Raw genomic sequence first — 24,580 nt, forward strand, 5'->3', positions numbered from 1 at the left:
TAAGTGAGGGAGAAAGTATTCTAGCAATCCAAAGAGTTTACCTTGTTTGAGAAAAAGAAAGGGAGCCTATGTGGCTGATCCATAGTAATCAAGAGGTAAAACAGCACGAGATGGAGCATGACCGGATACACAGCAGCTACAAGAAGTAGAACTTGGCAGGCCTGGCCCTGTGCCCACAGACATGGTGTTTTACATACACTTGGTGCAGACAGCTATATATACAGTGCAGCTTTAAAATAATAATAATAATTTAATTTAATTTTTCACCTGTAAATGGGCAGATATTTTAATAAGAATATTTAGCAATAGCTGAGAGGTGGCAGAGAAACATGTACACTGTACACAGCTGATAGAAGTGTACACAAACAAAACTCTTCTGAAAAGCTGTCATTTGCTGAGCTCCTGCTCTGTGTCAGGGGTTTTAATACATCATATCTGATCCTCACAGTAAAGAATACTTGCATTAAGGCAGGTATTCTACTCAAATTACAGATGAGGATACTAATGCTTACAGATGTCAAATGCATTGTTCAAGGCCAGGCATCATGGCCAGTATCCAAGCCAGGTCTTTCTGTCTGCAAAGCATATACCCTTTCTGCTTTGTTGCCAGAGAGACAGCTATGCAGATAGATGATAGATAGATGATTGATAGGTAGGTAAGGAGAGAGACAGAGAGAGAGACAGACAGAGACAGAGACAGAAAAAGAGACTCCACTAATTCTGAGGGCATATTTAATGCAATCTACTTCCAACACTCTTTCCTATAGAAAAAGATAAAAATACAGAAAAGTAATTCTGTCTCTTAAAATATTATTTTTATTACTGTTTAAGAAAATTAAGATAGCCTAGATATCAAAAAAGGCAATAGTTAAGAAAATTATAATAAATTTTCATAATGGACTGCACATGTATCTTGTGGATACTACAGTGGCTAGTTCTTAGCAGATGATCAATAAATATAAATTATTTTTTCTCTTTATAAGAAACCTTTAATAACATAGAAATTCTGTCATTATAATGGCCAATGGCTAAAGCAAAATGAAAACATAAATTTACAGAAACCATAATGCACTCAGCTATGTTAAAAATTGAAGGAAAGGGGTGCGAAAGGGAATATATTAAAAGATTGAAGGTGGTTAATAACAGTATTGGTTGACTGTATTATGGATAGGCTTTTTATCTTCTATGTACTTCTCTATATTTCCCAGTTTTCCATAATCAGTATATATTACTTTATTTTTAAAAATGTAAAAATGTAAGAACAATAGAAATTTTAAAATGAAGAACAATATATGAGAAAGGTCATGCATGCTGATGGAAACTATAAGGGGTCTGGGAAGTGAGAGGAGGCTCGGGAAGGCTTCCTGGAAGAGGTGGAGCTTGTGTTGAGCCTTGAGGGTGGAAGAGGGCTAAGATAGGGCAGAGAGGACAAGAAGGACATTTTACTGATGCAAAGACAAATGGAAGTGCAAAGATATGGGATAGAAAATCATGGGCAGTCACCCAATCTGACCAGTAGTGTCATTTACAAGAGGAGAAGGGGGACACCTGCTGGGCCTAAAAACTTGGGGCTGGATTGTTGGACGTCTCCATTGTCAGCTTTAGTTAGAGAAGAGCACAGGGGGTAGTTACATCCTTTGAGCCACTGCCCATCCCTCTTACAGAGGCAGGAGACATTTAGGTTAAATTCAAGGCAAATAAAAAATCTCTGAAAAAATTCTGAGGGAGGAGGAAAGGAAATAGAAAGAACCATGGGAAGTCTTCTGTGTGTTATTATATTATTCAAGTTGTCTTCATTATCCCCCAAACACAGTTTAAGATGCATTGAATTCTGGCCTTTTGGCATGGGCACCATATCTGCCATGGACACTTCCACATCAACATCTTTGTTCAAATCAGCTCTCCTGGACTTTATTGGGAGCCTATCATGGTGAGACGAAGCCCCTGCTCCTCCTCTGAAAAGCCCTCTCCGCTTCTCCTACTGGTAACGCATGTCCCACCTGTGATCTTCACAGCACTCATTTGCCTTTCCTTCGTTGTTTACTGACTTGTGCCCTAAGTGCATTTTAAAGTAGTATTTTGCTTTGTTTTTAAGGAATTTAACTTGCCTTGTCAGATAGAGTACAAATTCCTATGGACCTTTTATTGTGTTTTTTTGTAACTCCAGTCCCAAACATCATGCTTCATAAAAAGCAATTGCTCAATAAAATAATAAGAACTACTACTCATGGAGTGCTTACCATGGGGCACGAGGCACATCGCATCCATTCTTTCAGTCATTCATTCCACAAATCCATTTACTGTCTGCTATGGACCAGGGAATGTTCTAGGCATTAGAGATATAGCAGTAAATGAAATAAAAGAAAAAAAAGGGCCAAAATCCTTACTTTCAACTACCTTAGATTTTAATAAGACAGACAAAATTATTTTACTGATTATTTAAATAAGAAAAACAATGGAATCATTGGGACGTTAGATAATGATAAATGCTAATGAGAAAGTAATAAGCAAGGAAGGGGCTAGGAATACTGAGGGAAGAAGTTTGTATCTCAGATAGCATGGCCAGAGGGACTTTCACTAAGAAGCTGACACTTAGGTAAATTTTCCAAAGGAAATAAGTGAAGTAGTCAAGAAGCAAGTAGTCTGAGGGAAAAGCATTCTGTGTATGAAGAAGAGCAAGAACAAAGGCCCTGGGGTGGAAGCAGCACTGTTGTGGTCATGGAAACAGCAAGGAGGCCAGTATGGCTGGAGTAGAGTGATTTATCAGAAAAGACGGCAGTGAGGTCAGAGGGATCTGATGAAGTCAAGCAGCAGTTCTCACCGTGGATGATTATGTCTCCCACTGGGACATTTGGCAATGTCTGGAGCTGGTTTTGATTGTCACAATTAGAGAGGAGGCACTACTGTCACCTAGTGGGTAGAGCCCTGAGATGGTGCTAAACATCCTACAGTGCACAGGACAGCACCCCCAACAAAGGGTGATCCAGTCGAAATCGTCAGTAGTACTGAGGTGGAGGGCACTGATCTTTAGGTCTTGTGACTAGGCTTTTTCTTTCTGAGTAACACGGAAACTGCTGAAAGATTTTGAGATAAGAGGTAGTATGATCTGAGTTGTTCTAAATGGGTTACTCTGGCTTCCATGTTGAGAATATACTAAAGGTTAAGGGAAGAACCAGAGGATTATTTCAATCATCCAAGCAAGAGATGTTGACAAGGACAGACCAGAGTGGTGGTCCTAAGAGTGATAACGACTTGTCAGTTTCACAACATATTTTTGCAGGTAGAGCCAATAGAATTTGTGGATAGATTATATGTGAGTGAGATGAAGAAGAGTCAGTATCACAAGATTTTTGTCTGAGAAACTAGAAGAATGGATTTTCATTATGGGAGATGAGAAAGGCTACAGAAGAAGCACATCGTGGGGGAGAGAGTGGGTAGTAAGGAGCTCAGTTTATGGCATGTTAAACCTGAGATGTGTATTAGATACCAAAAGCTGCTGGTGGGTAGACAATTGGACATAGGAATCTGGAGGTTAGGAGAAAAATCCAGACTGGAAATATAAATTTAGGAGTCATCAGCATACAGATGGTGTACAATGTCATAAGACTGGGTGAGGGAAGTGCATGTAAAAAAGGAAAGAGGACTGAACCCTGGGCACAGCAGGGAGAGGAGGAGAAACCAATAAAGGAGATTCAGAAGGAGCAGCTGGGAGACTTTGGTGATTTGAAGCTGTCAGTCAGCTCAGACTGCCATGACAAAATACCATAAACTGGGTGGCTTGAACAACAGAAGTTTATTTCTCACAGTTCTGGAGGCTGGGAAGTTCAAGATCAAGATGCAGGCTGATTTTGTTCCTGGTGATGGCTCTCCTCCTGGCTTGCAGACAACTCCCTACTTGCTGTCTCCTCACATGGCCTTTCCTCTTTTAAAAGGAAACTAATCCTATTTGGCCCTCACCTTTGTGACCTCATTTAACTATAATTACCTCCTAAAATGCCCATTTCAAATACCATCATATTGAGGATTAGATGATCTTCAACATATGAATTTTGGGGGGGACACAATTCAGTCCATAGCAGAAGTGAAAGGCATGTTCCAAAAAGGAAAGCTAAGTCCACTCTATTGAAAAGCTTCTAACTGGTCAAGTAACTTGAGGACTGAAAACTACTATATCAATGTGGAGGTCAGTTTGTGGCCTTTGATGAAAGGTTTCCAGTACAGAAGCCTTGTTGGAGCCAACCCAAAAGAGAATTCAAGGACTTGGATGGTAGCTAGGGGGAAGTGAAGTCAAGAGAAGATTATTTTTTGATGAGTGAAATCAAAATATGTTTATGTATTGATGGGGATGGTCCACTGGAAGGACAAATTATATTACAGGAAAGAGGGGAAAGACTACAGTAATGTCCCTGAATAAGTGGAAAGGGATGGAATATAGTGGGCAAGTGGGGGTACTGGCATCAGACAGATGCAAAATAGTATATTCCTAGCAGTATCAGAAGAAAAGGTGGAGTCCTCTATGTGAGCACAGATGCAAGCGGGTGAACAGATGGGTTAGTAAGAACTTCTCTTTTGATTGCTTTACATTTTTTCAGTAAAAAATGAAGTAAAATTTTTATCTCAGAAAGATATTATTTGAGAGAGAGGAGTATTGGGGATTTGAGCAGAGACCAGAAAGTATGCATGAGTTGCATAGGAGAGGAGAAAGTGAGTGGACTAGGGAAATATGATTATCCATGACATTAGCCCCTTCCTCTTAAAGTAGTGGTCATGAATGTAAAGTGAAACCTCTCAGTGTGGCTATGGGCTTTTCTTCAGCCACAGTCAGCTGAACAAATACAGGGAGAGAGTAGGATTATAGTTGGATTTAAATAGGAAAGCAATTTAGCCAAAAGAGTCTAACAAATGAAAAGGGAAGGAACATTGGGAGTATGCAAAGGAGTAATAGTGATTGACCAGACAGTCTAAGCTTGACAGAGAAGTGAAGATACAAGGGGTGTGAGGGGCCACGATGAATTCACAGACCTCTCACTGAGGAAGAAACTGAGAGGAAAGTATAGAAAGATAATCTATGAGGATACTGAATTCACCAAGAATTATCACAGTACTGGAGACAGTGAGAAGGGATCAGGCACAAAAATCTTCAAGGACGAAGGAGGAGCAAAGAGAAAGAGAATGAGGACAGCCACAAGCAGGGAGGTGGGCTTTGGAGCAAAGCTGATGACATAACAGTCAAAGCTACATTCAAAACTGAGAATGACTTCAACAAATCTACAAAATTCCTGACAGAAAGGGTTATTTTCCTTGTTTCACAGATGATGACATTGAGAGTCACTGAAGTGAAACAATTAGCTTAAGCTCACTCCATCAGAGAATGAAATTCTAAACCAGTTCCAATTGAATGGTAGAAATGATAATGAGCGGGAATTATGCTGCCTTTGGCCTTCATACACTGCCAGAGACACACTACCCTAAAGGGACTTTCCCTCCAGAATTTCCTCTTCCCCACTCTTGGGGACTCCTCTCCGGACATCTTCATGCAAAGTACTAATGATAGGAGTGGGACATCTATTCCCCAGAGCTCCATCCTCTCTTCTAAATAACAGGGAACATTGAGTCCCCTGTTTTTTCTCTAGTGAGACCACTCATCAGCATGCTTCCTCCTTCTCTCTAACTGTGTCCTTTAGATCCAGGAGGGATATTTGCTACCACCACCAGCTAATGCTAAATTGCTACCAGCACGAGGCCCAGGTCCTCATCTGGTCTATACCCCATTACAAGGTTCTCCAGGAACAGACATCACCACCTCTGCCTAGATCCTGAAATTTCACAAATGTAGGTTCTTTCTTACCCGTTCTTTTTATTCCTCTATTTACAAGCACAATGACACCCACCCCTTGTCTTCTTCCTGAGATACCTGGCTCTGATCTCAGGCACCCATTCCAGAAATCAACACAGCTATGCAACTGCATCTTTTATTAAATCCTCCCAACTCCATTTCAAATCCAGAGAATCCAGAGCAGGAGCAAGACACCAACCTATCATCCGGAAACTCAAGGTGTAAACATTAGTGCCAAAGATTAGTCATGAAGGTAAGTTGGGTGTTACAGTGCCCTACAACAAAATGGGCCGAGAGGCACATTCTGAAATACCAAGTGAAGTTTGATGACATGTTATATTATACATTTCACAACAGATTTGTCTTCTAGATGTGTGAGGGAGATGATGGGTTTATGTGTGCAGGTGCACACATGCCTATGTTTTGGGGAATTTGTGCATACATGTAACAAGAATGTTATCCATGCAGTTTTATTATTGTGTGCCTGTTTTCATGGTGTGGCATATTTGAAGAGGAATGGTTTAGAGCTTGCCTGGCTAAACTGTTGTGTGTCCGTGTAATTACCGCATTGAAGAATTTGACCTTTTGTAACTCAACATCTCTAGCCACCATTGGTCTGTAAGCCTGAATGTCACCTCTCCTACTTTATTCATCTCTGATATGACCCCAAATTATAAAATGATCTATAAATATAGGTCAGACTTTGCATGTCCTTTTATTCTCCACAGTCTCTAGCACAGTGGATCCTGGTTGATCAAACAGGAAGGACCTCGAAGTTAGTCAAATATAAGTGGAAAACCTATTAAGCATTTACAAATGATGTGGCCTTGGGCAAGTAATTTAACTTCAATTACTCTCCTAACATACTCTGTAAAATAAGGCTATTGCCTAATTTTCAAGTGAGTAAAGATTAGAGTTAATAAATGAAAAGAGATGTAAATGTTCATAGCAGTTATATCACTGCCTAGCATAAGAACCCCTTAAAAACCTGTTTCTTAATTTGGGAAACAGATATGACGATAGTTAGCATTTATTAAAGGATGACAATAGTTAACAACTGCTATGTGCCAGGACTTGTTCTAACAGCTTTTCATATTTAGCCCACTTAACATATTTCTACTTTCATATGAGGAAACTGAGGCAGAGAGAGGCTAGGTAACATGCCCAAGGTTTTTCAGCTAGAAAATGGCAGAGCCAGGACTCAAACCCAGGCAGTCTGTCTGCTGAGCCCTGGTTCTTAATCACAACATTAATGCTTGTTCTGCCCAGTGAGGATAAAATGAGTGAAACATGAATCAAACAGGATGTTTTGGTAGGGAACAGTGTTTTTTCCCCCTGAAAAATGAAAAATTAGGTTATTGTGATTTTGTAATTTAGAGCAGTGAATATGATGTGAAAAATAAGTTATCTATACAATAATTTATGTCAGGAGTCATGCAGCAGAAAGATTTCTATCCATCACATAAACTTTCATCCATCACATAAACCATATGTTTCTGTACCATTAAGACACTTGGTTCAACAAGACCCTTTGGAGAATGAGGTTCCTTTTGTTCCCTGGGGTTCTCTTTTTATTTTATTTTTTGATTAATATTTGATAGTAAAGCCAAGGAGTTGGGACAGGAAACTTAGATGTCATCTAGTTCAAACTCCTTGATTTACACGTGAAAAAATTGAGATAGAGGGAAATGAAGATTTCCCCATATCATATAACTGGCTAAAGGGAGCTATGTAGGTAAAACCAAGATGTCCTGATGTTCTGGTCTACCAGAAAGTGTTCTTTTTTTCTACCCAACTGATTCCTGATTTAAAGGCTAGTATGCGTGTGCTGATCTCCCCTCAGTGGGAGGGGCATGGATGTTGGGAGTAGTCTCTATTCACAACAAATTAAAAATCAGTAATCAGCAGTATAATGGGTTATGTTAGAAAGTAAACAAAGGCCCAATAAAATATTTAAGAGTTTATTTGAGCAGTGATCCATGAATTGGGCAGCTCCAAGCCAGAAGTGGCTAGGGAGCTCCCCAGAGAGAACATGAGGAGGCTTTTTAGGACAAATAGATAAAAGCAAAGATAATATTTCATTGGTTACAGTTATACAGTTATACAGTTGCCTTATTTGGTCTATCCCATGAGGAAGTCCTAGTTACTAATTACATTTTTGTTGGCTGCTTCTGATCGGTTGAGCTTAAGTTCTGTGTTTCTTTAATATAGGCATTTACAAGAAATACCACAAATAAAGTTTCAGACATGCTTGCAAATCAAGCAAGGTTAAGGTCACTTAGGAGGCCCAGCTGGCTCTGTCTGCTCAAGGATTCTTCTGGCCTCGTCTCCATTTTACATGAACTGTTGCATAAATAAACACAGAGTACCTGAAATAACGGAGGTGATCATTCTGCCTACGGAGTGTTGGCCAGGCCAAGCTTGGAATGTTGCTCTTATTCTTAGGGGTTTTATTTTTAAGTAGTTTCATCTGTAAATGGTATTACAATCCACAAACTGACCTTGTATATGCTTGCATTCCTTCTCCCAGCCCAGCCCCCACACTCCAAGGTTTTCCCTTTGCTTATAAGGGGTAGTCACCCTTTTTTATTTCGACCTTCCAAACATTCTGGGAGTTTTCCTCCTTTAGGCCAACTACAGCACAGAGGAGCGCTTTCTCCTGCTGGGTTTCTCCGACTGGCCTTCCCTGCAGCCGGTCCTCTTCGCCCTTGTCCTCCTGTGCTACCTCCTGACCTTGACTGGCAACTCGGCGCTGGAGTTGCTGGCGGTGCGCGACCCGCGCCTGCACACGCCCATGTACTACTTCCTCTGCCACCTGGCCTTGGTAGACGCGGGCTTCACCACCAGAATGGTGCCGCCGCTGCTGGCCAACCTGCGCGGACCAGCGCTGTGGCTGCCGCGCAGCCACTGCACGGCCCAGCTGTGCGCATCGCTGGCTCTGGGTTCGGCCGAGTGCGTCCTCCCGGCGGTGGTGGCTCTGGACCGCGCGGCCGCAGTGTGCCGCCCGCTGCGCTACGCGGGGCTCACCTCCCCGCGCCTATGTCGCGCGCTGGCCAGCGCTTCCTGGCTAGGCGGCCTCACCAACTCCGTTGCGCAAACCGCGCTCCTGGCTGAGCGGCCGCTGTGCGCGCCCCGCCTGCTGGACCACTTCATCTGTGAGCTGCCGGCGTTGCTCAAGCTGGCCTGCGGAGGCGACGGAGACACTACCGAGAACCAGATGTTCGCCGCCCGCGTGGTCATCCTGCTGCTGCCGTTTGCCGTCATCCTGGCCTCCTACGGTGCCGTGGCCGGAGCTGTCTGCTGCATGCGGTTCAGCGGAGGCCGGAAGAGGGCGGTGGGCACGTGTGGGTCCCACCTGACAGCCGTCTGCCTGTTCTACGGCTCGGCCATCTACACCTACCTGCAGCCCGCTCAGCGCTACAACCAGGCACGGGGCAAGTTCGTATCGCTCTTCTACACCGTGGTCACACCTGCTCTCAACCCGCTCATCTACACCCTCAGGAATAAGGAAGTGAAGGGGGCAGCGAGGAGGCTGCTGCGGAGTCTGGGGAGAGGCCAGGCTGGGCAGTGAGTAGTTGGGGAGGGGAGAAAGTATTACGCCAGAACCCAAGGATGGAGGTACCCATTAGTGAGTCAGTTTAGACTTCAGGCTGTTCATTTTTGTATGATAATCTGCAAGATTTGTCCTAAGGTGTCCGATGGGAGAAATGTTTTCCTCCCGTGAAGAAATGTTTAGTTCTCGAGGGAAAATCCCTAAATCCTCTATATACACAGGTTTAAGGAAGGAAAACCTACCCCACACGACTCCACGCGCAGGAAAGATGATGGACATGATGCTCGCCTTTAGCTTCCTCCCTATCTGATGGAAGACCATGGAAGACCTCTTGGTCTCTGCAATCAGAAGTCTCAAGTTGACAAGAAAATCATAGTCCCTACCCTGCAGGAGAGGGTACATCCAGAAAAAGCGGCCATGGAGTCTGTTCTCGGAAATCAGTCCAACTTAGTGCAGACCTTGCCAGATGACCAGTGCCCTCCCCGGGGCATTTCACCCATAAATGTGATGAGGAAAGCCCATAAATGGTGGTGAATTTTGCTGAGTGGGGTTAAGACGGGAAACCCCCCTGCAGGAGTTGGTTCTTGAGCAAGTTTTAAAGAAACAAGGAACTAGGGTGCGTGTGGAAGAAGGCGGGCATGTCTCAGGCCGTGAAAAAAACTCACAGGTGATCAGTAGTGAGTCATGAGAGAGAGAGCAAGAGAGAGAGTCAGAGAGAGGAGTAAATGGAGGGAGGAAGATGGAGGAAGGGACTCAAGTTCTCAAGACAGGAACAGGGATCTCCTCATGAAAAAAAGAAGAGAGCAAAATGCTCAATCAGCAGAACCTGAGCAGAAGATTGAGGTCAACCCAGAAGCCAGCTCCTCACCCACCCTCACCCAGACTGGCGCCCTCATCCTGGAGAAGACCTGCTAGACCCTAAGGCAGGTAGGAGAGAGGGTGGTCCACAGTTCCCCAGCTTTAGAAACTTTGTTCGCTCCCAATGTCCATCTACCCCTAGGAATCCCCACTAGTTAAACAGAATCGCTAGATCCCTGTGGAAAATACCTTTCCTTGCCCACCATCATCCCCAGAAATAATAACTATTTTAGTTGGGTGTGGGACATAGAGAATAAAAGGGGGCATGGTGCCAGACTTCATTTCATACAAATAGTTTTAAAGGAGAAGAGAGGGGAAGGAGTTTAATTTAGTTTCTAAAATGTTTAGTAATTTGATTGTGATCATGTCAGAGCAACTAATTCATTTTATAAAAAATCATTTCACTATGCTCTATAGGTAGAAATTCAATTTGGTTCAGCCATTATTGAGTGATATAAATAAAGCACTGGACTTAACAAAGACAGAAATACAGAAATCAGTAGAACATGGATCCCAACCTAAAACTTACTCTCTTGTCATAAAGGAGATAGGAGTTTTTCCATAAATAACAAGGTATCAAGAAAGAATTAAATTCCAAGCTGGCTTTGAATGCTCTATTTTGCCTTAAAAATTTATTTACTAGTCTCAGTAATACATTATTAAAAATCATGCCACTTAATTAATTGTGTTAGAATCAAAGAAACATAGAGTTGGACAATATTCTTCATCCTACCCATCCCACCCAAATCTTACTCTACTCATCTCATTCTCATTAATTTTGGGAAATCATCAAAGGATATGGTCGTTGAGTAAGAGATTAAAAGAAATAAGCTTTTTGACCCCTGCCAACACCCCATCCCCAGGGTGGTCACCCTCCAATGCAATAAGATGTCAGGAAGAGTAAGTTGCCCTTTCTGATGCCGTAATCTGCCATCATCTTCCCATCTTCCAGTCTCTTTCCATTGCAAGTCACAATCTGGGTCTTAGGGGTTACACCCGTCTTAGTCTCGATCATTGCTTTCACTTGTGCCACTGAGCTGGACCTTCGCACGTGGAGGAGGTGCCTCTGTCCCTCATCACGTGACTCCACAAGAAACAAGGGCAGCTCCTCATCACTGGGCTTCACCACTTTCAGGGTAAGGTGGATGGTCTTCTCTTTGTCAATGCCATAAGATGAGAGTCTTCTCCGTGGCTTTAGGATCTTGGAGCCCAGCAAAAGAACCTGGTCCTGCACAGGAACCTTGGTCTTAGACCGGACACGTTCTTTGATTTTTTTCACGCTGTCATCTGGGTTGGCATCAAAGGTCATTAAATCCCCTTCCTCGGAATACACATTCACCTGGGAAGTGAAAGCCACAAGACAGTTACCTAGGATGCCTGCCTCCCTTACACTTCTATTCCCCACCACAATGGCTCCCCCCCTTCCACTATCTATCTGGTCCTCTAGCTCCTGTTCAGTAGCCAGCGTCCCTCTCTTTCTTAGAACTTCTTTTTTGGAATTACCAAGTTACCACACAAATAAGAAAATTTGTCCCATTCCTTTATAATCACACCTTTTTTTTCGATCTTGAGAATGGAAAATAAAATCCTGAGCCCCCAACCAACTGAACGGATGCTCTTTTGCTCAGGGGAACCCTAGAGAAACTTTAAAAACTTAGTCATTGGGCCAAGGGTGGTGGCTTACACCTGTAATCCCAGAACTTTGGGAAGCTGAGGCAGGCTGATCACTTGAGGCTGGGAGTTCGAGACCAGCCTGGTCAACTTGGTGAAACTCCATCTCTACTAAAAATGTAAAAATTAGCCAGGAGTGGTGGCTAGTCCCTGTAATCCCAGCTACTCAGGAGGCTGAGGCATGAGAATCATTTGAATCCAGGAGGCAGAGGTTGCAGTGAGTGGAGATGGCACTACTGCACTCCAGCCAGGGCAACAGTCAGACTCTGTCTCAAAAATATAAATAAATAAAACATTTCAGTCGTGATGGAACAGGAGGTTGGACACGCCTCATTATATCTTCTCCCTTTTGCAGTTTAGACACAACTGACCAGCAACGTTAGAGATTATAAGACTGAGAGAATGGATTCTTTGTGGCAATAAGATAGCAAATTATAAACAAGACCGAGGGCTATAACAGGCAATATAGTTAAGTCATGCATCCCTACACTTAAAGAATAAACTATGTTCTGCCACAAAGTTTTTTCTTTTTTCTCTAGCAGCTAAACAAGCACAGGCCTTGAGAGGAACAATATTAAAACAATTACGGCTCACACCATGTTGTGGAACACAGGCTAACCGACCCCGTGTTCCACAAGCCATAACTACAGTTTTAATTGGACAAAAGACTGATTTCAGTAATTTTCTCCTGATAAGAGACCACTGACCATGGACTGGTTCTGGCTAGTTTACAGAAGCTGCACATTTGAATGCCTTTGTGTCCCTGCTTCACCTTTTCATGTACAAGGCCCAACTGTAATGCAATTAAATGTTAAGTCTCCACTTCAGAGTGACCATGGGTGGTATGTAACATGCAAGCTTATTCAATATGCATGCATTAGGACCCCCTTCATGAATATTCATTGCCTCTTCTGTAACCTATTGGATATGTATACTTAGCAAACCCCTTTGGCATAAAATCCTGTGTCACCTTTCCTCCTGCAAAGTGCTTGCTTTTGGTTTTCAATCAGAAGCAAAGCTTCCCAGCCTGTCAGAATGGCTACCTTGCAGACTATAACCTTTCATAAGAAATAAACTCCCCTTCTAAATTTATGAATTGTGTGATTTTTTTTAGTTGACAATCTTTTCATTTCGTTTTTCTGTGCATTTCAATGGATGTAAAAAACATACCTTTATCAATCTCAAAATGTAATTAATGATTTTCCACCTTATTTACCTGCCTCTCCTATCCAGATAAAGTTTGTCAAATGTCAAAAAGTAAATACAAGGCTTCAAAAGATGTACATCAGACTCTAAAAACAACTCTCAAAGAGAATTTCCAAAATATGACAGCCTCATGAAGATACTCATAGCCATAGGATAACCTCTGTCAATACTTCAGAAGGAAATCCTGAGTAGGACACATAATCACTGAACTGTTAGTTTCTTTTCAAATATCCCACTGCTTTATAATAATAACTTACATATTACCGTGACACTATGTTCAGTGTTTCTTGTTAATTTATATTTCTTGTGTTTTTATTTCTATCTAATGAGAGACAGGACTAGCTGGATTTCCTAGGCCAACTAAGAATCCCTAAGCCTAGCTGGGAAGGTGACTGCATCCACCTTTAAACACGGGGCTTGCAACTTAGCTCACACCTGACCAATCAGGTAGTAAAGAGAGCTCACTAAAATGCTAATTAGGCAAAAACAGGAGGTAAAGATATAGCCAATCATCTATTGCCTGAGAGCACGGCAGGAGGGACAATGATGGGGATATAAACACAGGCATTCGAGCCAGCAATGGCTACCCTCTTTGGGTCCCCTCCCTTTGTATGGGAGCTCTGTCTTCACTCTATTAAATCTTGCAGCTGCACTCTTCTGGTCCATGTTTCTTACTGCTCGAGCTGAGCTTTCGCTCACCAGCCACCACTGCTGTTTGCCACCATCTCAGACCCGTGGCTGACTTCCATCCCTCCAGACCTGGCAGGGTGTCCGCTGTGCTCCTGAACCAGTGAGGCGCCCATTGCCGCTCCTGATCAGGCCAAAGGGTTACCATTGTTCTGCATGGATAAGTGCCCAGGTTCATCCTAATCGAGCTGAACACTAGTCACTGGGTCCACGGTTCTCTTCCATGACCCATGGCTTCTAATAGAGCTATAACACCCACCACATGGCCCAAAATTCCATTCCTTGGAATCCGTGAGGCCAAGAACCCCAGGTCAGAGAACACGAGGCTTGCCACCATCTTCAAAGCTGCCCACTGCCATTTTGGAAGCAGCCTGCCACCATCTTGGGAGCTCTAGGAGCAAAGACCCCCTGGTAACACTAATATAGAATGTGATCTCCTTTGATTAGACTAGGGCGTCACGCACAGAAGGTAGGGACTGTATCTAAGTCTTACTTCAATACCTGGAAAATCCTAAAAGATAGGAAAACTCACCCCTAATGACCACTTGAAAGCCTGAGAAGACCTCCCTCATACTCCATTCAGAAATATTTTCCCAATCTAGATATTGCAGACATTTCTTCACTGGAGGATCTGTGTTAAGCATTGCCTTAATTCCAGGTTCTCTCCATAGTGCATATTTTCTTATATAATGTAATGTGTTAGATCATTAACAACTTCACCAGATAAATGAGTTTTGTGAAGCTCTCCTTTGAGAGGAGAGGGAAGATTAAGTTTAAGAACCCTAAAAAATGTTACCATAATTTCAAATCTCACCAGCCCTGTGGAACACAAAGCTCACCCCCACTTTTTCTTCTACCATTTATCCCTAAGAGTAGCTAGTCCAATGTTTTATTTTAAAAAGAACACAGAAGCCAGATAACCACCTTCTCTTCAGACAATCCCTCTTCCCATTCTGCAAATGTCAATGCCAGCCTCTTCTCCTTAAGGATGCCTGCCCAGCCACCCAGAGCCCTGAGTACTGCCCATCCCCCGTTTCTAAGATCTCTCCCCACCTCTTGAAAGTGCTTTTCCTGGCCGGGCGCGGTGGCTCACGCTTGTAATCCCAGCACTTTGGGAGGCCGAGGCGGGCGGATCACGAGGTCAGGAGATCAAGACCACGGTGAAACCCCGTCTCTACTAAAAATACAAAAAATTAGCCGGGCGTGGTGGCGGGCGCCTGTAGTCCCAGCTACTCGGAGAGGCTGAGGCAGGAGAATGGCGTGAACCCGGGAGGCGGAGCTTGCAGTGAGCCGAGATTGCGCCACTGCACTCCAGCCTGGGCGACAGAGTGAGACTCCGTCTCAAAAAAAAAAAAAAAAAAAAAAAAAAAAAGAAAGTGCTTTTCCTTTCCCCATCCCCTTTATCAAATCCCAACTTACACAGAGGCAGGAAGCATTGGGAGCCATATCTGCAGTCAAGGGGCCAGAAACCAGAGACAGAAAAAGGACTTTGCATGCAGCTTATATACCAGCGTTGAGCTGGAAATCCCCTGCCTGGATTGCTGTGTTTGTCCAGCTTTGCTGTGCCCTTTGTTCTTGCATGCTTTCATGAATTTTCTTTCACTTTTGCTGGGCAGGAGTTAATAGACAAAGAATTCTTTCTGATCACGTACTTCTCCCCTCAAGCAATCTATTTGCAAACCTCATTCCAAACATGGGATGGTCTTTCTGTGTTGAAAACTTTTCCCTTTTCTCAGGAAAGATCTTTGTCTGTTGAAGCCACCTGGATCTATACCCACAGCCCCAACCTAAGCTGCAGACCTCTATGTCTAGCTGTGTCTGTGTCTATGGGAATTCTCGTTCCTTGAATTTCCGGCATATCCTTGAACACCCCAATCTCTCTGCCATCTGCATGCCACTGAACATGCCTTTTCCTCCAACTCTATCCCCACCACCATGAATTTATAAGAACACACGGTGTAAACAGCATCTTCGTCAAAAAGCCTTCCCTAACTCTTTTCCTCCCCATCCTGGGTTATGTGTCCATCTTCTATCCTCTACACTTCCTTCAAATGCCTCTCAGAGCATGTTTCTTCAACAATAGCATCGTCTGCTTGTCTGTAATCTTTAGAAGACAGTAGGAATCTTGAGGGTCATGATTGTGTCTTAGTTAACTTGTATCTTTAGCACTGCTCCAGCATGCTGTCTGGCATAGGAAATAATTTATAAATGTTTACTAAATGCATAAATGAATTAATAAATGAATGAAAAGTAAGTAAATAACAAAGGAAAAGTAATATTTAGTGAGTACTTAAATTTCAAGAACTGCACAACATATTATTAAATGTTACCTTATTTACTGTTTCAGCATTTTAATGAAGTAAGTACAGGTGCTCCTTCACTTATGACGGGGTTACATCCCAGTAAACCCATTGTACACTGAAAATATCCAAAATCAGAAATGCATTCAATACACCTAACCCACCAAACATCATAGCTTAACCTAACCTGCCTTAAACATACTCAGAACAATTACATTAGCATACAGTTGGACAAAGTTATCTAACAAAAAGCGTATTTACTACTGAAGTGTGAAATATCTCATTTAAGTTATTAAATACTGTACTGAAAGTGAAAAGCAGAATGATTTTATGGGAACTTGAGGTAGGTTTCTACTGAGTATGTATTGGTTTGGCATCACTATTAAATAAAAAATCATACGTGGAATCATTGTAAGGAACCACCTGTATTAGTACCCCTATTAATAACTAAGAAGCTACCTCATCCACAATCATATTAGTAGTAGCTGGTAAGCAAGGGTTCAAATGCTAATCTGTATTTCTATAGTCCTTGTATTCTTCCTATATTATTATGTTATTTCAGTGGGAAAAGGCGGGGAGAAAAGTGCTACTGGAGTTGGGTATTTCCAGCATGGGGTTACTGTGAGGGCAAATCTAATATACTCTCAGAAAAAACTAATTCAGGGGATTCCCTACCCAGAGAGGACCTGGATTCTGGGAAATAGTGCCCTTTCAAGAAAACATATGAACAACCAACCTGGACTCTGACCTCTCTCTCTCTCTTTATTCTTCCCTTCCTATGGGAAATTCCCTCCCTGCCCAAAGCCAGGGCCAGGACTGTCCCAGACACCTTGGTGCCCCTTTGCTGACCACAGGCAGGATTTCATCTTGGGACCTGACCTCCTTGCTTCTTACCCAGTGTCAATCTGACTTTTTTTTCTCTCTCTCTATGTCACAATAAGTTCTTTCAGAGACAGAGCTCTTTTCATTTGCTGTATTAGTCTCTTTTGCATACTATAAAGGAATACTTGAGGCTATGTAATTTATAAGAAGAAAAGTTTAATTGATTCATAGTTCTGCCAACTGTACAAGAAGTATGGCACCAGCATCTGCTTCTGGTGAGGCCTCAAGAAGCTTTTACTCATGGTGGAAGGTGAAGGAGAGCAGGTGTGTCACATGGCAAGAGAGGGAGGTAAGAGACAGTGGGGAAAATGCCAGGTTCTTTTAAACAACCAGCTCTCATGTGAGCTAATGGAGTGAGAACTCATTCATTACGATGATGACAGCCCCAAGCCATTCATGAGGAATCTGCCACCACACCCCAAACACCTCCCAGTAGGCCCATTTCCAACACTGGGGGTCACATTTCAACATGAGATCTGGAGAGTACAAACATCCAAACTACATCATTTACCCCTCTGACAAATTCAGAAAACCAGCTAAAGTGTCAGAGGTGTTTGAACCAGAGCAACTCCATCTTGAATAGGGGCTGGGTAAAATAAGGCTGACACCTACTAGGCAGCATTCCCAGGAAGTTAGGCATTCTAAGTCACAGGATGAGAGAGGAGATCAGCACAAAGTGCAGGTTATAAAGACCTTGCAAATAAAAGGAAGCAGTAAAGAAGCCAGCCAAAACCCACCGAAACCAAGATGGCAACGAAAGTGACCTCTGGTCATTCTCACTGCTCATTATATGCTAAATAAAACATTAGCATGCTAAAAAATATTCCCACCAGGGCCATGGCAGTTTATAGATGCCATGGCAATGTCCAGAAGTTACTCTATATGGTCTAAAAAAAGGAGGAACTGTCAGTTCCAGGAATTGCCCACTTCTTTCTTGGAAAACTCATGAATAAGCCACCCCTTGTTTAGTATATAATCAAGAAATAACCATAAAAATAGTCAACCCAAAGCCCTTAGGGCTGCTCTGCCTATAAAGTAGCCATTCTTTTTTTCCTTTACTTTCTTAATATGCTTGCTTTCAGTTTACTCTATGGATTCACCCTGAATTCTTTCTTGTGCAAGATCCAATAACACTGTCTTGGGGGCTGGATCAGGATCCCTTTCCAGTAACAAAAGTAAAAGATGATGGTATGGAGATCTTGCCAAGTTATAAAACAATTGTTGCAGTTATCTGTGAGTGTCCCAATGTGGCCCTGGCTGACGGGATGCTCTTGGGCCTGTCACTGCCCACATTGAGGCCTACTTGGAACAGATGTCTCTTTCTAGTCTCTTTAATAATGTCCATGAAAGAGTTTCTAAACTGCTTTGAGATTTAGAATATTGCTTCAAAAATGCCAACCAAACTCAGTCAGAAAGTTACTGTGAATTCTCATTTATTGGTGATTGGGAAAACAGTCTACACTCAAAGAAGAACAGTTTGAAAATACCTATCAAAATTTAAAATGGACATACCAAACCAAGACAACCAAATGCCTATCAGTATTAGGGAGATAGGCAATCAAATTGTAGAATATCATAAGTGGCATAAATAGAAGGATCATACCTGCAAACAACAATACGGATGAATGTGCTAGAACCTATTGAGTGAAAACAGTGTTAGAAACAAATGCTTATTCCGCAGTGCTGCAAAGAAATAGCACTCAGACAAAAATTTAATTTTCTCAGCAAGGAATTTTTACTTCTATAGAAGGGTGTGACTCACGGATGGAGTAATGGCAAGAGCACACCTGGACAAGGGAGGGGAAGGAGTTCTTATTCCTGAGGCAGGCAGCCCCTACTGCTGTGTTGTTCCCGTATTGTCTAGGTTTGGACCACACAATCTAAGCTAATTCTGATTGGCTATTTTAAAGAGAGCAGGGGTATGAGCCAGAGTGGCAGGGTGGGTAGTTTGGCTGGAAGAGTAGTTACACAACAGGTGACTCAGGATGATTCAAGTCAAAGCAGGTGACCAGAGGTGACTCAGGATGGAGCAGGTGATCAGGGGAGCAGATATGAACTACTGATTAGAACTGACAGGAAAGTTGTTTACTGAAACTAGAGGCAAGAGGGTGAAGAGGACCCGGAAGCTCAACTTTCAAATGGAGAATCAAAGAATAAGAGAGATGAATATACTGACATACTGATTCTTTGAAGAGAAACTTGGAGTTCACTATATCTAACAAAAGCAAGATGAGTAAGACTACATAAAGTATGATACTCTCCATAAATCTCAAAAGCAAGCAAAACTACATAGTGAGACAGAGAAAAAGAGGAACTACTTTGAAATTCAGGATATGTCTGCTTTTTAATGAAAATGAAGCCCAATCTAAATGCTGATATAAGCTACTTGAAGGAGATTTTCAACAGGAAGTAAGAGGGCATTAGAAGCCCTCATATTATTTCATCTTGCCATATTCAGAATCTGAAGTTTAACCAAGAGAATTTAATGTTTGTTAAAGCAATTTATTTCTTGAGAGACACACTGTATATTCACTTTATTAAAGGTAAAGTAATATTATCTAAAACAAATGTTCCAAAGAAAAATAAACATAAGCAAAACTGAATATAGTATCTAGAACTACATATGTAAGCAATAAGGCTGTTATAAAAATGTAAAAACCATGAGTGTTCATTATGCTACTATTACGCTTTATAGTGTTACATTATATTATTCTATATGGGTTACATTTATTTATCTGTAGTATCAAAGACTATAATAAAAATATAATTAAAAATTTTTCATGTTAATATCCTCTAGCTCAGCAATTCTGCTTCTAGGAACTTATCCTATTAGTACACTTTTTTTTTTTCTAAAGGAGTTTCACTCTTGCCTCCCAGCCTGGAGTGCAATGGCACAATCTGGGCTTGCTGCAACCTCCACCCCCTGGGTTCAAGCAATTCTCCTTCCTCAGCCTTCTGAGTAGCTGGGATTGCAGTCATGGGCCACCATGCCTGGCTATTATTTATTTATTTATTTATTTATTTATTTTTTAGTAGAGATGGGGTTTCAGCATGTTGGCCAGGCTGGTGTCGAACTCCTGACCTCAGGTGATCCGCCTGCCTCAGCCTCCCAAAGTGCTGGCATTACAGGTATGAGCCACCATGCCCGGCCCTATTAATACACTTATATATGTGTGAAATAAGCCATGTACAAGAATATTCATGTGAAATAATTATTTGCAACTGAAATAAATGGGAACAGCACTTATCAATAGACAACTAAATAAATGCTGGTGTATACAGTTGAATTAAATTTAAAAACCAAGTTGCAAAATATATGTATAATATTTTGTTATTTAGAAAGGAAGAAAATATACACATATGCTAAAATGTGCATGCAACATCTCTGTGAGGAGACACTGACTCTGTGAGTTGCCTGAGGAACAGGAATGAGAGGTGGACTATTCATTATATGTCTTATTATTTTTGTTATTTTTTAGTTTTGCAATTGTGTGTTTTACACATTCAGATAGGCAGATAGTATGGGAAGGGATAGTATATTTTTTATATAGTCATCAGCTCAGAATGGAGCTGGCTATAAGCTATGCACCAATGGGAACCAGTTTCAGTGCTCATCACTAGTTGACAGGCAAAGGGCCATGAAAAGTTGGTGGCTATAGTAGGTTAACTATTGTGATTCTGTGCCTTCCCTACTCCCCAAAATTTATTTTCCACTAATATTTTACATACTGCAAAACTTAGAAACATTGATAATATAGCCCATAATATATCTGAAAGCAAAGAAATTTATAATTAGCTAAAATCAGAGACCAAACCTAACAAAAAAAAAAAGTAATTCTGAGACAATTGCTGAACCTGATACTTGGGACTGATGTCAATGTGCAAAAATTGTCCGACCTGACAAAGCAACTGGAATAACTAATGCAGTCACAGGTGCAGGATGATGTGTTGACCAATGGCCCATTTCCTCTTTGTAACAGTCAGGCCATCTTGGAGTGAATCCAGGCTCTGCCTCCTACTTCTCATGCAAGTTATTTGGTACTTTTTCCTGTCAGCTGGGGATTTCAGATTTCACTTAGGATTGGGCTCTGCTACCATTAACAGACACCTGAAAATAATGTGGCTTTAACTGAAACCCCAGAAGGACCAGACCTTAGAAGTCAAAATGACAACCAAGGCTTAAGGAGTTCACCCTAGAACCAAGAAAAAACTGCAATGATCCACTCCAGCAAAATGTAAAGCCAGTTTTTCAGAAGTTCAAAGTGATCAGTGGGTAATATATCTGCTTATTAAACAAGATTCAATACACTTCAGAGAAAGATAATAGAATACGAAATAGATAAAGATAATAGAATTCAAAATCTCTGTAACATATTACTCACATCATCAAGTATAAAACAGGAAATTACCAATTATGTAAAGAAACAGAAATATTAGACAAATGGTTTTAAATCCTCAATAAAAACAAACCCAAATGCCACCCAAATGTTAGAATTATCAGATGGACACTTTAAAATCACTATAGTATTTTAAAGAATCCACAGGGAAAGATTTATACAATGGGTAAAGAAATGATGAATTTTAGGAGAGAGATGTAGAAACTGCCATTTTAAAAAGCCAAACGGAAATGCTGGAACTGAAAAATACAATATAGTTGACCCTTGAACAACAAGGGTTTGAACTGCATGGGTCCATTAAATGTAGATTTTTTTTCAATAAATATACTGGAAAATTTGTTGTACATTTGTGACAATTTGAAAAAACTCGCAAACTTCATAGCTTAGAAACATCAAAATAATTAAGAAACAATTAGGTATATCATAAATGCATAAAATATATGTAGATACTAGCATACTTTATCATTTACTATAAAATATACACAAATCTATTATAAAAAGTTAAAATTTATTAAAACACACAAATACATATAAACAATCATAAAATACAGTATTAAATCATAACCGCATAAATTAGTCATAGTACATACTGTCCTACTATAATAATTGTGTAGCCACCTCTGATTACTATTGGGTGAGCTCAAGTGTTGGGAGTATGGGATTAAAATGCCATGTAATACTAATCATTCCCATGTAAGCAGTTCATCTTCTCTTTAGGAAAAAGAGAAGTTCATGGTTCTTGCAGTTGTTCTGTTTTTGTTTTGCTTGTTTGTTTATTACAGAGTTTTGCTCTGTCATCCAGGCTGGAGTACAGTGGCACGATCTCAGCTCACTGCAAACTCTGCCTCCTGGGTCCAAGTGATTATCCTGCCTCAGCCTCCCAAGTAGCTGGGATTAGAGGCATGCACCACCACTCCTGGCTAATTTTCTTATTTTTAGTAGAGACGGGGTTTCACAATGTTGGCCAGGCTCATCCACCCCCCTCAGCCTCCCAAAGTGCTGGGATTACAGGTGTGAGCCACTGTGCCCAGGATCTTGTGTATTTTTAATTGTGTTTAGTGGAATTCCATAAAGCCTGAATAACACCATGAGACCCATATAGTGATGCTGGAAGTTTTCCCAGGAGACAGAGAAAAGCCATAACATTACAGGAAAAAGCTGAATTGCTTGATATGTGCTGTAGATTGAGGTCTGCTGCTGCAGTTTCCTGCCATTTCTGACTGATGATTCATCTTCTTAACAGATGGCACAAACTTACATAATCGATAAATACAGTATTGTACTATCAGTGTATTTTCTCTTCCTTATAATTTTCTTAATAACATTTTCTTTTCTCTGGCTCACGTTATTGTAAGAATACAGTATATAATACATACAACATACAAAATATGTGTTGGTCAACTGTTTATATGATCAGTAAGGCTTCTGGTCAACAGTAGGTTATTAGTAGTTAAGGTTTAGGGGAGTCAAAAGTTATTCATGGATTTCCAAATGTATGAGGAGGTCAGCACCTCTAACCCACGCATTGTTCAAGGGTCAACTGTATACAATTTTCTGGTAAAAAGAACCAGGAGTCCTTGGAGATATGGTTGATCCCAGAGAGAGGAAAGAGAACATACAAGATAACCCTGGAATACTGTATGGTGCCAGAAACTAAAGAAGTGATTTAAGAAAAAAATGAGGACATATCAAAAAACTCACAGTAATCAAGTTAAAGGATTTCCCCATAGCCAAATCTGGAAAAATGTAAGCAGCAAAGCAAATAATGAGAATAATGAAGAAAGAATAAAATAAACATCCAGGAGTCATTACTGGATATGAATAAAGAAAATAAACAGTAAATGAATAGGAGGAGAGGAACAGCTCTTACAGAATTCAAAATAACAAACAGAGGAGAAATGATGAAAGTTATCATTAGGCAAAGAGCCCAGTAGTAATTGTTACAGTCAAAACTCATTTGTGGATGCTAAAATTAGTAGGCAAAGCTATAATGAGAAAAAGATACTTGCATAATCTCAAAGTATTACCATAAATACTTATTATATTACTTTATCATATTATTATAAGATATGACTACAGTTTTAATAAGACAAATAACACAGTAAAAAAAATGAAAAATAATTTGAATAAAAGACATGTAAGGACCAATAAAGCACATGATAAGATGTTTAACACCATTAACCATCACAGAGCAAATTGAAACGACTTGAGGGAGCACTTCACAGCCAATAGAATGCCTAAAACCAAGAGATTGACAATTACCAAGGATGTGGAACATCTGGAACTCTCATTGCTGTAGGGAGTGTAAATGGCACAATCACTCTGGAAAGTAGTTTAGCAGTTTCTTATAAACAGACACCAAATGACTCAGAAATTCCAATTCTAGGTATTTACCCAAAATAAAGAGCGCATGTGTTCACACAAAGAACAAAGAACTATATACATCACAACTAACTGTTCACTTCTTCTTCTTCTTCTTTTTTTTTTGTGACCCAGGCTGTTGTGCAGTGGCATGATCATGGCTCACTGTAGCCTCGACTTCCTGGGCTCAAGTGATCCTCCCACCTCAGCCCCCCAAGTAGCTGAGACTACAGGATGCACCACCATGCCCGGCCAATATTTTCTATTTTTTTGTAGAGACAGGGTTATATCATGTTTCCCAGACTGGTCTCAAACTCCTGGGCTCAAGTGTCCTCCCACCTTGGCCTCCCAAAGTTCTGGGATTACAGGTGTGAGCCACCACACCCAACAATTGTGGCTTCTTTCATAGCAGCCCAAAACTAGAAACAACCCAAATGCCCATCAATGCATGAATGGATAAAGTGTGGTATATTTATACAGTGAAATAATAATAGCAATAAAAAGGAGCAAATTACTAATATATGAAACACTATGAATGAATTTCCATAACAAGCTGGATAACAGAAGCCAGAAATAAGGCATGAAGCCAGGCATGGTGGCTCATACCTGTAATTCTAGCATTTTGGGAGTCCAAGGTGGGTGAATCACTTGAGCCCGAGTTCGAGACCAGTCTGGGCAACACAGTGAGACCCTGTCTCTACAAAAAGTACAAAACTTAGCCATGTGTGGTGGCCTGCACCTGTAGTCCCAGCTGCCTGGGGGGTTGAGCCCAGGAGCTTGAGGCTGCAGTGAACTGTGATCATACCACTGCACTCTAGCCTGGGTGACA

General features: G+C 41.3%; 2 protein-coding genes across 2 annotated transcripts in view; one reads left to right on the forward strand and one right to left on the reverse strand.

The window, feature by feature from the left end:
• Positions 1–5,635: 5,635 nt before the first annotated feature.
• LOC116460134 (putative olfactory receptor 2I1) lies at positions 5,636–13,010 on the forward strand. The gene is made up of 2 exons (XM_058432206.1): positions 5,636–6,089; positions 8,466–13,010. Exons 1-2 carry the CDS (start codon positions 6,084–6,086, stop codon positions 9,405–9,407), a joined length of 948 nt encoding a protein of 315 aa, XP_058288189.1. The 5' UTR covers positions 5,636–6,083; the 3' UTR covers positions 9,408–13,010.
• The window catches only part of UBD (ubiquitin D), a 32,783-nt gene continuing 19,318 nt past the window's right edge, over positions 11,116–24,580 (reverse strand). Inside the window, exon 2 of the mRNA XM_058432207.1 lies at positions 11,116–11,586. Coding sequence (XP_058288190.1) covers positions 11,116–11,586 — 471 coding nt within the window. The remainder of the gene's footprint in view (positions 11,587–24,580) is intronic.

This window comes from Hylobates moloch, unplaced genomic scaffold (assembly GCF_009828535.3).
Source record: "Hylobates moloch isolate HMO894 unplaced genomic scaffold, HMol_V3 SCAFFOLD_20, whole genome shotgun sequence".
Lineage (NCBI taxonomy): Eukaryota > Metazoa > Chordata > Mammalia > Primates > Hylobatidae > Hylobates > Hylobates moloch.